This window comes from Drosophila serrata, unplaced genomic scaffold, assembly GCF_035046125.1.
Source record: "Drosophila serrata isolate PLE 108 unplaced genomic scaffold, ASM3504612v1 contig_269, whole genome shotgun sequence".
Classification (NCBI taxonomy): Eukaryota; Metazoa; Arthropoda; class Insecta; order Diptera; family Drosophilidae; genus Drosophila; species Drosophila serrata.
The window spans coordinates 393,333-409,806 of record NW_028257167.1 but is presented as its reverse complement, the minus strand read 5'-3'; the positions used below and the strand labels follow the sequence as shown (position 1 = coordinate 409,806).

The following is a 16,474-nucleotide window of genomic DNA, read 5'->3' as shown; positions in this document are numbered from 1 at the left end:
AAGTAAAAAAAATAGAACTTTTCCAGTTTTCAACAGATTTTCATCAATTTTGATGTATAGACTTAATATATTTATCTAGAGTTTTGTGTAAAATTTTATGAAAATCGGAGTACTATACCATATAGCTGTCATACAAACGATAGTTAGAAATAGAGGAAAATGCAAATATGTGAATGTAAAACTATTAATATAATTAATAATAATTTATTTTTATACAAATCAACAATTATGAAGCAAGAAATATACTAAGGCGGCTTAGTATTATGCATTTCGTGTTTATTTCACTCGAGTTCATATATTCGATTTATAAAATTGGTTAAAATATACAGTATTTGATGTATTTGGAAATATTAACTGAACTGAAAATATCACTGAATGGAAATGACAATTATTTTTGTATTGTTTAACCAAAGATTCTTGTGTGTCGCAGAAACAGGGGCTATTTTGATTTCACGAATTCATTAATTATTCAATAATATTTAAGTTTGAAATTGAATTGAATAAAAAACATAGAAAAATAAAAATCCGTTTTAATGGCAAAATCTCACCAAAATCTGATTATAATTTCATAACCTGTGTCTTCATCCCCAATACACCCAGTAAAACTTTAATCAGTTTGTTGAAACGATATAGCCTCATTCAGTTTATGACCAAACCCGCAAAAGCATTTGAGAAGATAAATATCGTTTCATGGATTTTTAATGCCATTGACTTTCGAGTAACTCCGTCAGGAGAGAGAAAAAACCAACACCGCTTGAGTGTTTAATTGCTCTTCAGTGTCGAGCCATAGTTACTCGTGAGTGTGTGTGCTCCCTTTTTTTTTTGTGATTCCCCCCATTTGGGGGGGTTCCCAGCAGGTTGTCGGGGCAATAAAATCGCCGCCTGCTGGGCACTGAAATGACCAGGATCCTGGATCCAGGACCAAGCACCAAGCACAGCCTCTACGTCCTCCGTGTCGCCTGTGTCTCCAGCTGGTTTCGCTTTGGCTCGCCAGGAGCAAATCCTTTAATCTGTCTTTCAATTTCAAATAACCCAATGGTTAAGCACTTGCAACACTCACACATTCACTGCCTGGCTGTCTCGCCTGTCCGCTTGTGTTCTCACATCGGCAACGGCAACGGCGACAGGGATGTCCTGAGTCCTGCGTCCTTAGCCCCCTCTTACAGCCGCCGGAATCTGCTGGCAGACCAATTGAATTGTTTCAATTGACACTTGGCCCGGTCCCTGGCTCCGATTCTGTCGACTATCTTTGGACCTCTAGCTCCTTTTTGGGGGGGCTTTGTTCGCATTCATAATGAAAGTCAGTCGTTTGGCGGCATTGCCATTGTTGCCGCTAATTTGTGGTAACACTAATTGGGCCAGAGCCCGAGTGGTTAAGCCAGATCACTGGGGGGAAAATTGAAGTCTTCAGAAAGTGCTGAAATCTGGATTACTTTTTAGGAAACTGAAAAGAAAAGGAAGCTATTATTACAAGTACCACAAAAGTTACAAATTAACTATATTTCTGAGGTATTTAGCAACAGAAAATAACTAATTCAAAAGGCTTTCGAACCTTAATACTAGAGTTCCTGATCCTGCCACTTTCTTGCCTCTGCTCAGGTTCTTAACAACCCTTAGATGCTCAAATACACTTTCACTATATGACTGATTCCTGTCAACTCTTCCGCAGTGGCTTTCCGCTTGACTTGACTTAACTTGGCCGGTACGTAGCCTTTGTTAACGTCTTGTTTGTTTACCGAATAATGCAAATATCGTAATGGGCTGTGTGCGTTTCATTAGGCTAATGTCTCTGGGCAAACAATGCGCATTTCCCAGTTTCAGCCATGAGGTTTTCAATTACAATTCAAGTTAAAATCAATTTGCCGGCCAATCGAAGCAGAGTCATTAAATGTCTGTCGTATAAAAGCTATGCAATCCAAGGGAAATTAAGTCAAAAGGACATCGAGATGTTACTGCAAACACTGGTGATGCCCTTAAGCCAATTGCTACGGCTTATAGGTAAGGTTATAAGGTTTTAAAGTTCTTAACCAACTGAAAACTCTATTTCCCCTTAGTTGACCAATACTTTGCTACATTTTCAACCATACTGATTGTGTACAATAATTCTGGAGCTACAACTTCGTTGCAATTGGATTATTTGAGGGCTTTGGAAGTAGCTCTTTGGGATTTACCCAAACCTGTGGGTCTGCAGTGGATTAATGTGGCTAAATTGAATGATCTGGAAGAGTTGGAGTGGCAAGTTATGGCTGCTGTTAATAGTAGCGTTACAGAGGTAAGGGGTCCAAAAACATATCTATAAATAATTGCTTATAATACCTCTTCGTATTTTAAAGGGTTTCATAACCATCTTATCAGAAACGAATCAATTTCTGCATGCTCGATATTATGCCACTCGCAGTGCCAATGTTCGGCTCAAGGATAAGCTCTATTTGTTCCTTTGCGAGGACGAAAGCCCTGCGGAATTGCTGGGCATGGATGTACTGCAGTGTGAGTAATAGAGTATAAGAAGGTGCTTAATGAAGGCATTACTGATGGCCCCCATTTCAATTGAGTGTTTCATTCCTGTCTAGTTCTATTGAGCTTCAACCATCCCCTCCTCCATCAGCATCAATTTATTAGCTTAAGCGGTGACTTTGCGCCACTTCCCAGGGGAGTGTGTGTTGTATGTGGTGTGTGTGGCAAAAACAAGTGGAAACTTGAAAAGTTCGGCACACAAGAGGCGACTCCACGCGTAAACATGACAAACCGGGAAAAGCTAGGAAAGCCCGGAAAATGCCGCAGGACATTCGTGGCCAGTTGATCAAACTTTAGCACTTGCCAATAATTTCAACGCTCGACAGCGTCTTGTTCAATTGTAAACTTTGGCTTTTTTTCTGGCCTCGGCTTCGGCTTTTTCCTGCCTCTGTCTTTTGTTTTTCCTTGTTTTTTTTATTGTTTTTTTTTTTTTGGTTTTTTGTTTCTAACTTGGTTTGGTTTTGGGAGTTAAGCTTGGGATACCCTGGACATATTGGAGAACGGGTGTCACAGAACATACTTTGAATTATAAAACCTTTTAGACAAATTAGATTAAGGTGCCACAAGTTGGCAGTACATTAATCCTAAAAACTTAATTTATTTATCTTAAAAATAATAATCATATATAATTTAATAATAACTATTTAAATGACTTCAAAAAGTTAGGTATAACATTTACAAAAGTACGCAATATTCCTTTTTGTTTTGATTTCCAATTTTAATAGCTTTAAATAACATTTCTTTTTTTTTATGCATTTATTTTGCCTTAAAAACTTTTTATAGATATCTAGATATTCAACCTTTTTCGGTTTTTTTAAAATATTTAAATTCTAAAATCAAAAGAGCACTTAAAACACCGAATGGATTTTGTAACAAATGTTAATTTTAGCTTTCTTTTAAATCCATCTCCGAACCTTCAAATTAGGTACATTTTAAGTCCATATCTTTTCGTTTTTAATGCCAAACTTTATTTTTTTTTATCCTTTATGTCCCCTTGTTGTTTCTGCTTGTCCAACATTGGGGAAATCGCTGTAATGCGCTTTAGTCTATCCCCACCATCTGATGGTGCGACCTGGAACCGAGACGGAAGCTGAAACAGGAGCAGAACCAAAAACAGGACCCACGACAGACCCCAGGCGTAAGGGAGGCGCATCGGTAAACATGGGAAACAAGGACCATGAGGAGGGACTACGACAGGGATTGGACACAGGAGGAGGAGCAAGAGGTGGACCGGGGGCCACTTCATCCCGCCGCGACATCAATTTCGAGCTGTGGACACAAAAGTTTGTCGGTGCCTTTGGTAATTTGGATGCCGTGCGCCTGAACGCATTCTTGCCGAACGAAACTTTTGCCCAGCAGCGGGTCGAACTTTATCCCAACAAGCTGCTCAATCTGGAGAGCCGCAGCCTGCTCGTTGGCTCCATTACTTATGTCCCATATACGATTACTAATTATGTGGTAAGTAATTGCCGGTTAAGTTTATATTTATCGTTTGTTGTTGTTTGTGCACACTGGGAGCAAACTAAGTGACCTTTTACTTGTGGGTTGTTTTATATTATATGTTTTATTAGGTTTTCTAGAGATTTTAGAAAAAATTCTTCTAGAACAAAAAATGTAGTAAAATATTTAAGGGTGTTCAAGAAATCATTACAGTTTTCATAGCTTTAAAAAATGTGACTAAAAGTTTTTTATCAAAAGTAAACATTTTAACAAAATGTATTTTTTCAAGTATCCAACTTCATGTACATTCTGTAAGTTATAAATTTTATAAAATTAGTTAATTTTTGACTTATTCTTAAGGTTTTTTAAATCTTAGTGATTTCTGTAAGCAATCCCGAATCAGAAGTATCTACTCATGTTTTATTATTAAAAGGTTTACTTCCCTAATACTAAAATAATGATGAATTACTTGGATATTCAAAATAAATTGTTTGAAATAATTTTTTAAACCTTAATTTAAATAAACCTTCCATAAAGTAATAAATTTCTCCTAGTGATTCCTTTACTGGCCATCTAGCTTTACCCCAAAATGCCAGAGATTTGCACGCCAACATTAAGCAAAGCCAATTGGTTGTCCTTGTTCCCCCCACCCCCACTTTCTCCGTCCCCCCTTCTCGAAGGACTCCTCATCTTCATCAGGCTCATTCACATCGTTGTCTTTGCATTAGTCGGATTCAGTGTGCGAACTCATCATGAATAAATGTCCAGTGGTTGCTTCTTTGTTTGGTGTGGTGTGGTGTTGTGTGGTGTTGGTTGTGTATTGTTTGGGTTTGTTGTGTTGTGTGTGTGTGTAATAGTGTGTTGTGGCTGAGTGTGGGTGCTTAGTTATTTGGCTTTGTTGTCGTTGTGGGCAACGATTTTGGCAACTAAAATGTAAGCACATGTTGTGTCACTATTGCGGTGCCCAGTCCAGGATTTTTTGGGACTTACTGGAGAGAGGAAAGGCAGGAGCAGTCTGAATGATTTGTCCAAAGTAACATCAAGGAACAATGGTTAAGTGAACATTTTGCAATGCCTTTTATCCACATTAATTTAGTTAAATATAGTTAAAAATATTTAATTTAATATTAATATTTAATTCCTTCAAGGAATTTGTATCAAGAAATAAGAAAATATTAATTAAATTTGAGATATATTTTAATATTTATATTGTTTTCTTTCGTTTTTGTTTTATGTACTCATCTTAAGATCTGTTTAGAATTTTAGAACTTTAACCATATCTTTATTTATTTTTCATACACTTAACTTTCCGCTGATCCCATTGTATCTCATCCCTCAACCCCTAGGAAAGGACGCAAAAAAAGCGCTCTTGTTGTCATTTGGTAAAACTTTTGTTCGCACTCAATTGTTTGCCTTAAGGACATTTGCACATTTGTAAACACACACAAACACACACACGCACACACCGTATTGCCAGGGCTTACACAGATAGGCAAACAGCCACAAGCATGTGCGTGTGGTTTTGTTTGGGGCTTGGCTTTGGCTCCAACACATACACAACCAACACACACAACCAGCACACACAACCAACACACACTCGGCACAGCACAGCACCCCACAACATTGATTTAAATTACGTGTTTCCATTTAATTGCTGCCCGACGAGCCAAGTGTCGATGTCCATTTGAATGCTACTTTGTGCCAAAGTGTTGCTTCTGGTGTTGGTGTTTGTGTGTGGGCGTGGAGTCATTAACGAAATTAGACCAGACACTTGATTGGCCAAAACACGAGCTGAGTTAGCCATTAACATTAACCATATTCATAGCCTGCTGGCGAGGGTGATGTGGATCCCATTGAACCACAAAAGTCCGACCGCTCGATCACCTTCGATGGTGCCGAGGCGAATGTGATGAAAACTTTCTGTCAGGTTCACAATTGTCATCTGAGAGTGCAGGCCTGTGAGTAAATCATATATTAATTATAATGAAAATATATTATTAATTATATTTATTAATTATAGATGGTGCCGACAATTGGGGTGGCATCTATGAGAACGAGTCCAGCGATGGAATGTTGGGCGATATCTATGAGCAGCGTGTGGAGTTGGCCATTGGTTGCATCTACAATTGGTATGATGGCATCACAGAGACCTCGGTAACCATAGCTCGTTCCTCGGTGACCATTTTGGGACCAGCACCAGCGTAGGTTTCGAAATTATATCCTTAATTAATATAAATTAAAGTTAAATTTCTATAGACCCTTGCCCAGTTGGCGCACTAATATCTTACCCCTGAATGACCACACATGGCTGTTGCTGATCTTTACCATGACAATTTGTGGCACTTTCCTTTACATAATGCAGTTCTTTAGCTATCGTTTGGGTCTGGGCAGTAAGACAGGTGTATTTAATCATGGCAAGAAGCTAGAGAAATCTATGCTGGATATATTTGCTCTTTTTATACAGCAGCCATCGGCTCCCCTGGGGTAATATATAGCGAAAAAATACTTTAAGGAATATACAACTTAACTTATTCTAACTTACAGTTTCGATCGCTTTGCTCCACGTTTCTTTCTGGCTACACTTTTGTGTGCCACGATTACTCTGGAGAATATATACAGTGGCCAATTGAAGTCCTTGCTGACTATACCCTTCTACAGTGCTCCTGTGGATACCTTAGAGAAGTGGGCTCAGGCACAGTGGAAATGGGCAGCTCCCTCTATAATTTGGGTACACACAGTGCAGAACTCTGATCTGGTGACAGAACAGATTCTGGCCCAGAATTTTGAGGTCCATGACTATAGTTATTTGGCCAATGCTAGTTTCATGCCCAACTATGGACTTGGCATAGAGCGGCTGTCATCCGGATCACTTTCCGTTGGTGAATATGTGTCAACGGAGGCTTTGGACAATCGAATTGTATGAGGTCTTTTGTAAATATTTAATTTAAGATTATTTTAAATAACATTTAACAGGTTTTACACGATGATTTATACTTTGATTATACGCGAGCAGTGTCCATAAGGGGTTGGCCTTTGATGAGAGAGTTGAACAAACACATTCGAACTTGCCAGGAGACGGGTCTCTATGTGCACTGGGAGTTGCAGGTACATCAGTATCACATATGCTACCTCTTTTTAATATTAAGAACTATATTTATTCCCCAGTTCATTGTCCAATATATGGATAAGAAGAAACAGGAAGTTCTTAAGGACCTGGCCAATGGACACAAGGCTAAGGGAGCTCCCCAGGTTCTGGATGTGCACAACATAGCCGGTGCTCTGTTCGTACTGGCCTTTGGCTACACATTTGCCGGCTTTGCCCTGGTGATGGAGTTGCTGATCCATAGTGTGGAAATGGGCAAATAATTTGGCCATTAAAATGATGCCCCGTTTAATGCACAGAGAGCACAGAGAGAGTGACACTCGGAGGAGTGACCCACTTCATCCTTGGCGACCATGTGCATGTGTCGCAGCAAACATCAAAATCGCATGCTGCACGACACACGCAAAAGCCACAAAAACCCCGCCAGACACGGGTGGGTTTAGAATAAGGGATGCACTGAGAAAAAAATGAACCAATTATTAGATTTAAATTCAATTTAAAAATACATAAACTTTTAACCACTTTGATTGAACTAGTTATTAGCAATAGAAGTAAACATTACATCTTCACAGTCTTTTAGAAATACTAAACCCTCAAATTTAACAGAGTTTTCTTGCAGTGTGCTTGGATGTTACCCATGGCAGAAATATGACGGCAGTTTGCCAGCCTGAAATCGACCGCTGGCATTGTTGGCCTCTGGTTTTTGGGATGGATGAGCGACATGGCCGAGTGGCCAACTGAAGCGTGCCGAGAGGGAGACAGAGTGTAGCCCGGCGGGCACCAAAACCACCCATCTTCTCGCTTTTGCGGCACTATCTGCTCCTGCTCCTGCTCCTGCTGCACTTGCCACGGAAATGCGGGAGGGGATTTTTGAGGGAAGGATTGTGGATATGCAAGCGGAAAATGACTTCTGCCCTGTGTGCTGTGCGGTAATTGGAAAAGCGTTTAGTGCTAGACGAACGCAATTTCGTCGTAGTCCTAGTCGTTGCCCGTTGCGAAACGTTTTTAATGATGCCCTTAATTATCGCTGTGGGAAATTATTCATTATCACTAATTTGCCGCAGCTTACATGAGCTCCGTCGCCTGCCCACTCGAAGTTTGCAGGCGGAGAGTCTCTCTAAACGCTTTCTCACCGTCTTCTTATAACTCTTTCACTTTGCCTTACTTCACACATACATATCGCACCTGAATCTGCAAATACAGCTTGTTCTGGTCGTTAACAGCTCGTTTCAAAACGACAAACAAACAAACTAACCAAGAAACCAACAGTTACAACAGCCACTGCGATTGCACAGTCGGACAGACAGTGGTGGTAACAACAAGTTGGCCAACATGGCGGCTGTGTCATTTCCGTTTTGCGTTACTCTTTTTCCTCTGTGTTACACTATCCTTTTAAAGGGATACTTACTATATTAGATGTTATAAAAGGTATTTGTTTAGTTTTTTAGAGAGATTTCAAAATGTCATAATTATTTTAAAATTTTAGCAAGCTTGCTCTGTCCCATGTGGCGTATGAGTGATTTTTGGATAAGGATAATTTTTTTAAAAAGACAGGGATGTATTTATAGTGTTTTTTAATGGTTTATTAAACATATAAAAATGGAACTGAATATTCACAGTATGTACTTTTTCCTTCATGCCGTATGAGTGGCCTATGTGGCGTATGAGTGATTTTTGGGAATCATAAGGAATCTTTGAAGAACAAAAAACTTAATTAATTTGTATTTATTGTGTTCCTTTTAATGTTTTATAAAAAATATAACAATGGGAATATAAATAAGTTTTACTTTAATTTAATGACATATGTCTGGCCTATGTGGCGTATGAGTGATTTTTGTTTCAATTTATGAAGTGCATATTAATAATAAAAAATTTATTTATCAAAAATTTATTACTGTTGAATTATAATTATCATAAGAACAGGAATTTAAATAATGCACCGTTTATTTTAAATTATTTTCTTTTAATTCAATGTTGTGTGGGTGCCTATGTGGCGTATGAGTGATTTTTTGTAAGCATAAGGTAAATTTAAAAATATTATATATTTATTGAATTTTTTGTAAAGTTTTATTATAATATTAGGGAGAGGAATGTAATTATTTTACAGTTTATATTAACTCTTCCTGTAATTTATTGATGTATGTACATATGAGTGGCCCATGGGGCGTATGAGTGTTTTTTTCAAAGCATTAGAAAAATGTATAGGTACAGTAACCGTATAGGTTCTTTTATGCGTTAAATAAGAATTAGTTTCTTAATATAACTGAGTTTTTATATTATTATTCTAACCTGAATTAAAGGTAAACAGAACAAATGGTATATCCTAGGGTTAATTGGCTTTAGATAGAGTGCCCAACACTTCGGTCATCACTCAGTTTTTCAGACTCATGTTTTTATTTTGCTTATTCGTAGTCCAAGCTTTTGCATATTTCCGCTTTTGTGTTTGGAATTTTTAAGTGAGTGTGCTCAACTTTGTTTGTTGATGTTGCCATAGCCGCCGGTTGCTGTGATTGCTGCTGATTTGTGGCTGCTAATGCAGCTGTTTGTTTCCGTTTGTTAGCACTCACTCACAAGTTTTCCCAACATACATAACAAATAATAGTACAGCAGCACCGTGTCAGCAATACGACAATTTCATACTGCCAGAAAACTTTTTTGGAATCGAATAATTTCGCCTCAAAGGGTTCAATATGCGGAATTGGATAGATAACGCGAAGTTTTCATCCGCCAGTTCATAACTTTTGCATTTGCACTTAATTAAAAGAGCTGCGGAAAATGGGGGAATATTTTTCACATGCAATCAGTGGCAAGCTGCACCTGGGCCGCGTCTCGTCTCAGATTTTAAGTTAATTTATGGCCAGCAGCCAACAGGCGATAATTGAAATTATATGAAGGGGAAGCCAGCCGGCAAACTCCTTTGGCCGCGACGCTGTAAATAAAATAAATCTGTGCGAGGCAATGTCGCCGTGTTACCGTGTTGAAATTTACGCGCTCCGATAAAAGTGCTATCCGGACAGATAGGATTGGGGAATGGTATTGGGTTCAGGCGCCAAGGAGTCCCGGGACTCGCACAAAACCCGGAGTAGATTGGCACGTGCAACTGCAGCCAGACGACAGCACCGATAAAATATGAGCTCGATCCGGAGGTCGGAGGTTGGGACCAAAGCCGAGGCTGAGACTGAGGCTGAGACTGAGGCTGAGACTGAGGCCTTTAAATTGAATTAGCCAAGGCGAAGGCAAAGCGAGATTCTTATGAATTTTTAATGGCCCGCCATTTGAATCGATCCAATTAGAAATTCGGAATTTTATTTTTGTTTTTGGTCCTGCATAATTGCCTGTATTTTCCGTCACTCCTTGGCATTTCGAAGACGTTGCCTTAACAACGGCCCCCTATCTCATCACGGTTCATTATCAAGGCAGACGGTATCCCACCATCTCAGGGATGCTTCAAATTTATAGCTATAAATTATATTTAAACTTCTAAACATTAAAATTTGTATATATAAATATTGTAAACAAGTTACGGTTGAAATATACTTCAGCTTATTTTTATTTAGTAGGAAACTTGACACAAATTTTTATTGGGGTACATACCTCTAAACCTTTTGGGACATGGTAAATTTCATGCTGTATACGATTTTTACTCAACTAAGTATCTCAATTTTCATATTATTTAGCATTTAAAAGGCCATAAAGACACCACTGCTCCTCATCTCCTTGATTTTAGCGACAATTTTTCCAAGACGCCGGCAAATTTATCGCTCATAATTATTTCATTTTACAGTCTGCTGAAGTTCCCAGGCACAACGACCTCCTCGCCTCTTTGAGTCTTTGACATGCTTTTAAATTCGGCGAGCCCCTTTGTTTGTTTTCCATCCTCGGCGGCGTCCTTTTAATATTTTACGAGGTGTTTGCTATTGGCTTCCCATCAAACTTTTGGCTTAGTCTAAACCTGCTTAGGAAGGCATTACACAAATGCACTCGCTCGCTGGCACAGTTTCCAGTTGCTACAAGCCGCCATTGTTCTGCCTTTAACCCATTGTGGCCCACCTCCTAAGCTGGCAAGGAGCCTGTTTGTGTGTGTGTGTGCTAGGGGATGTGTGTGTGGGGGTGTTCGGCGCCAATCAACACACACGACCATGCGGCAGGTGGCTGGGAGTTACCTCAGTGCCAGCTGCATTAGCATAATAAAACAACTGGCGGAAAAAGTTGAAGTCAAATCTTAAATATACAATTGCAATAGGAGAACACCCTGTAAAAGAGTTCTTGTATAAATATGCTTGCGACTGATATCTTTTTATTTTTAATTACTTATAGTTAAACGATTATTATTATTATATGTAATTAAACACGACTAAAGAAAGATCATAAAAGCTATGGAAGCTAAATAAAGTACCTAACAAAAACCAAACTGTATGAACTTTCAAATTTAAATCAAAACGGAAACTTAACGGAATATTTCGCACCTGCAAACATATGTAATAGCTTAAGTATACCTACACACCCTATGCCAATTACAGGGTAACACAAGCACAAAAGCCCAGCTCCCGCAAAAGTGCAGAGCTGCTTTGGCAGGCTTTTCAAGCGATGCAACAACAAACATAATAGTTGTAACAAAAAACGAGAGGCAGCAGGCGGCGAAATAGTCGGGGGAACAATTATGCAAACACGTAAATATGTAAGTATATATATATTTGTGCACATGCTGCTGGTGTTAGTGCGTGGGTGTATGTTTGTATGTTTGTTTGTAGGTGCGTTTGCATGTTGTGGGAATTTAGGTAAATTGTTTTGCACTTAGCTAAAAAGTTGGCGTGCCAAATAAATACAGGGCATGAAATCGGCTTAAGCTGTTATCTCTCGTGCTGTTTCACTTAGCTGCGTTTTTGGCTCGGGATCGAGAGCCATTAATCACGAGCGGAAGCTTACAGAATCAGAGGGAGATGGATATATAGAGAGAATGCAGTGGCGGTAGCTAAAGGGGCTTTCTTTATAGTGAGTTGATCCCCTCTGGGCTACGGGCTACGGGCTACGCCACTGCACTAGTATAATTGAGGAATTACAATTTGAATGGCAGGTTCTCTCACTTTAAGCTTAAAACCCAAAGCTTCCCTACCCCCTCAGCTCTGAGCTCTCAGCTCTCACCTCTTTCCATTCCCTTGTTCTTTCTTGCAGTTGAAATGACGAGTGACAACAGCAAAGTCAAAGCAGGCCAGGCACCAGTATCAGCAACAACAATGAGCCCGGAATAACAGAAATGTAAGTGGTCTCAAATCCATTGACTATCCTATCGGAATCTGGCTGAAACAAGACAAATTGCACTCCAGCCGGGATCTATGGCTACCAAATGAAACAGAGTCACCTCACAAAGTCTGGACCGCTTTTTTTATGCCGTTCCTTTTCCGTAAAGAGTTTGCCATAGACGAAAGAAGATAAAAGGAGAGATGACGTTATAGAAAGGAAAGAGAGAGAGAGAGAGAGCGATGCCAGAGCTAAGGGCATAAAGGGCAAGCCGTGTCGCAATGCTGCTGACGTTTCACATTCAAATGCTGAAGAAATAGAAAAAAAAAAATGCTGGAGAATATTAACAACGAAGTTTGAGTGCTCTAAGAACTTAAAACATATTGACAGCAAATGACTTATTTATGCAGGTATGTATGTATGTAAATGTATACAATAATGCGCAGTTGTCTTATCAGTAATCTCTTCTTTGCTTGCAGTCTCCCTTAAAATGGAATAGTAAAAATTGCGTGGCTAAAGCTGTCTATAAATAGAATGTGATACATGTGCTTCTCAGTGTTTTACACAGATTTATAACACTATGGCTGACTTAAACTAAAGTGAAAACAAAAGTATATTAAAAGTATAATGGATAACTAAAACAAAAACCAAAATTAAAAGTGGGAAGTGAATATCTAGTGTTAAATGTGCGACGGTGTTATACAGGGACTTGTAGTATTTCGACTAATTAAAAACGAGTGTGGTGTATTTTTTTTTTAATTTTTTTTAAATATTTTTTTTTAAGTGAAGTGATTGCCTAGTGCTTTATGTATTTCCTAGTGTTTGTATAGGAATTTATGGCAGTTTACTTATTTAAAAGTGTGTGTGATATGTATAAAATTTTTTTTTAAGTGAAGTGATTGCCTAGTGCTTTATGTATTTCCTAGTGTTTGTATAGGAATTTATGGCAGTTTACTTATTTAAAAGTGTGTGTGAAAAGTATACTTTTTTTTTAAGTGAAGTGATTGCTTAGTGTTTAACCGCGTTTATAGAGGAACTTTTAGCATTTCGTAAAGTGAATTATCTTGCCCTTAATGGGTAATTAATGAATTTTTTTCAGGTATTTATATTATTTTCCTGAAGCTTACGACACATTTGGGTAAGTTTGCAATTTCCTTGAATTAACTTCACAAATCTGCATACCCCTTGGGAAGAGGCACTTCAACTGAATATGGATTGCAGGGACAAGTCCGGGATTGCGGAGTAGCTAGTCACACTCTGGGATGGCATATAAATTTTGCGGTCGGCGGCAATAAATCAGCGTTTGGCTGTCACCCATTTTGCCATTTTGCCAGTGTAAATCGCAGGCCTTTGCTCTCTCCCCTACCTCCTCTAGCTCCGTCTCCTCCTCCTCCTCCTCCTCCTCCTCCTTCGTTCTCTTTAGCTCTTTGGCCCCATCTTTTGGGTGGTGCTCCGAAGGCTGCTCTCTTTAACTGGTCATTAATTACAAATTATATGCCACTCCTGGCGGCAGGAGCAAAATCCTTCTGGGCTGTCAGCTGTCTTGCGAGTGTCGCCCGGCACACAAATTAATGTTGACACCGTCGCAGGTCCCTTACACTGGAAGAAAAGCAAATCAGTAATAATTTTCTAATAATTTAGGAGGATAAAAATTAAGAGTTTACCTTTCAAATATTAAGAAATAGGTTCCTTTTTTGTGAGATATTTAAAATTAATTTATTTTTGAGTTTAAAGGGTAACTTATGTATTTCCGATTAGGTTAAAGAATTAAATCATTTTATAAAGTCTAACATTAAACGCTATTTAGCTCGAACTTTATTTCCTGTGCAGGTCTTCAGATTCCGGAGCTAAGTGGCGGCTTCGTTAGCGATGATGAAGCCGCCGCTGCACTTCAAAGACGCATTAATAATTAATAAGATTGTAGCCGGGGCAAAAAAAAAAATGGTCTGGTCGTGCGAATTACTTGGCTCAGGTTGCTACTTGGCCACTTGGCCACTTGGCAGCTGCCAAAGGTCCTCTTTTAAGCAGCCAGTGCCTCCACCTACCCCCGCTCCAAGTGCTTGCGTATGCAAATATTTGGCCCCAACTCTTCGCCCCCGCCCGCTGCCGCAACGCACTTACGAATTCCGTTTCAAATTCAGAAAAGTCATTAAATAATTTTCCACACTTGCACTTAACGCCTGCCTAGGCGAGCGGAAAAATGGGGCCAGGGCAAAGCCGGAGGAGATACTTGTCCTGGTCTCATGCATGTGGATAATGACTGCCAAGGCAATTTGATGTATAAACAAAATTCAACCGCTCCATCCTGCATTTCCCTCTGCATACCTTGGATTCCATGATTCCCAGTCCGCCGCAGACGGCAACTAAAATATGAAATGTGTCTGTCTGAATGCATGAATTTATTTGTAGTGGAAGCCACTCAGCCGACTAAGTGGGCCAAAAAGGCGTAACCCGAACGCCTTTGGGTATTTACACAGAGAAAATTTAATTAATCGTATTATTTTAGAGGAATTTATACTAATGGGGTTACTTTGAAATTTATATTAACATGTTAATATTTTTTTTATAAATATATATAAAATAATATGTTAAAATTTATAAATTTATATATTTATAAATTAATATGTCAAAATTTATAAATATATATAAAAAATTATTACCCTTTTCAAAGCTTAAAACTTTACAGTTATCGCTCAATAAAAGCTCATTATTTTCTCATATGCTTTTCAGGTGTCTCTTTGGAATTACAGTAAAGCTTCAACTACAACACATATCCAATTAATACTCATAAAGCGGGTAAGTCTGAATAAAGTAGATTAGAAATTTATTTTTATTATAAAAAAAACACAAAAATTTGATTAGAAAAATATAATGTTATAACAGCTGGTATAAAACAATTATCTGCTTAAATGATAACCTGGGGAAATTGTGTGTTCTCATAATTTTGTGTTTCTTTTGTATTTTATTATTATTTAAGAAATCACTAGTTTTTGTAGTCACCAAATTAAGTGCAAATTTAAAATTATATAAAATATTGTAGCATACTTTTTAGGGGGTTTTTAGAAACATTCTTTATTTCTATGGCTTTGCCGATTATATTGCATAATAGTTGATATTTATAAAATTAATATTAAAAGACTATTCTAAAGTAGCTTTCTGTACTTTTTTTTTTTAATTTGCTCCCCGGTTCGCACACTTTTTTTCAAGAAGATGGGATTAACAATTGAAATAATGTAAACACTTGTATATTAATGTACGTTTTTTACGCATTTCAATCTAATAAATAGTATTTTATTAATATTTATTTTCGCGTGTAATCGTTTGTATAATTGCCATATGTGCTTTTATCAGTTCGAAGTCATTTTAATTGAATGTCATGTGAAGTGATGTATTTGCCATTTGGTAATTTGCTGTCAATAAAACCCAGAGGCTATTTTGATGCCAATGCCACTTCAACGCGAAGGCGTGAATAAGCTCTGAATAAAGTTAATGTAAAGTCGCACAACAGCCAAATAAGAAGTGGCAGGATCGATTCAAGGAAATGGCGGTGGGGGTGGTGGGGAAGCATGCCAGGCACAAGGACACGTCCTGCCGGCAAGGACTCAACTCAACATTTCCGGCTCGATTGCGGCTTATTTGATTTTCATTAGGCATAACTCAATTTGAAGCAAATAAAATGCGCTCAGCCGCAGATGAGCTGCTTATACAATAACAGCAGCAACCGGATCCGGATCCGGATCCGGAGACTGGGAGATGGACGCCCCCCGGACAAACCAGGAGAATAAAGCGAACGGAAACGGAGATGAGAGATGAGAGTTGGCAGGCGGCAGACAAGTGGGCCCAGAGGGAAGAATCGGCCGGCTCAGGTCTCAGCCCAAAGTCCAAGTCAGAATCGGAGGCTGGCCAAGGAACTTCTCCGACCACAACCAAGTGCAGATGATGATAAAGTTAAACTACAAGCCCCCACGAACAATGGGGTTCGAGCTGCCTCTGAATTGAGAAAATCAACTAAGAGCCAACCTTTTGATTTCACTTCCTGTTAATATTGTCCGGGGGAAAAACTTAGAGATGTCTGAAAGTGTTTAGGCACTAGTTAGGGTTTTGTTTCCCACTAGGTACTTTTTTATTTAATTTGTATTATTTTACATTTAAAATTAGGGTATTTACCAAGTAAAAGCA

At 38.7% G+C, this 16,474-nt stretch overlaps 1 protein-coding gene and 1 long non-coding RNA gene across 2 annotated transcripts; both read left to right on the top strand.

Annotated features, from left to right (window-relative positions):
• The first annotated feature begins 1,946 nt into the window (after positions 1-1,946).
• Ir92a (Ionotropic receptor 92a) lies at positions 1,947-7,618 on the top strand. The gene is made up of 10 exons (XM_020958424.2): positions 1,947-1,998; positions 2,055-2,272; positions 2,334-2,487; positions 3,560-3,972; positions 5,780-5,912; positions 5,975-6,155; positions 6,211-6,438; positions 6,499-6,871; positions 6,928-7,059; positions 7,120-7,618. The coding sequence occupies exons 1-10, from the start codon at positions 1,947-1,949 to the stop codon at positions 7,318-7,320; spliced, it is 2,085 nt and encodes a 694-aa protein (XP_020814083.2). The 3' UTR covers positions 7,321-7,618.
• A 3,977-nt stretch (positions 7,619-11,595) lies between these two features.
• Positions 11,596-12,513, top strand: LOC110188587 (uncharacterized). The gene is made up of 3 exons (XR_002319931.2): positions 11,596-11,735; positions 12,230-12,313; positions 12,382-12,513. It is a non-coding gene; the product is annotated as an uncharacterized LOC110188587 (long non-coding RNA).
• The last annotated feature ends 3,961 nt before the right edge of the window (positions 12,514-16,474 follow it).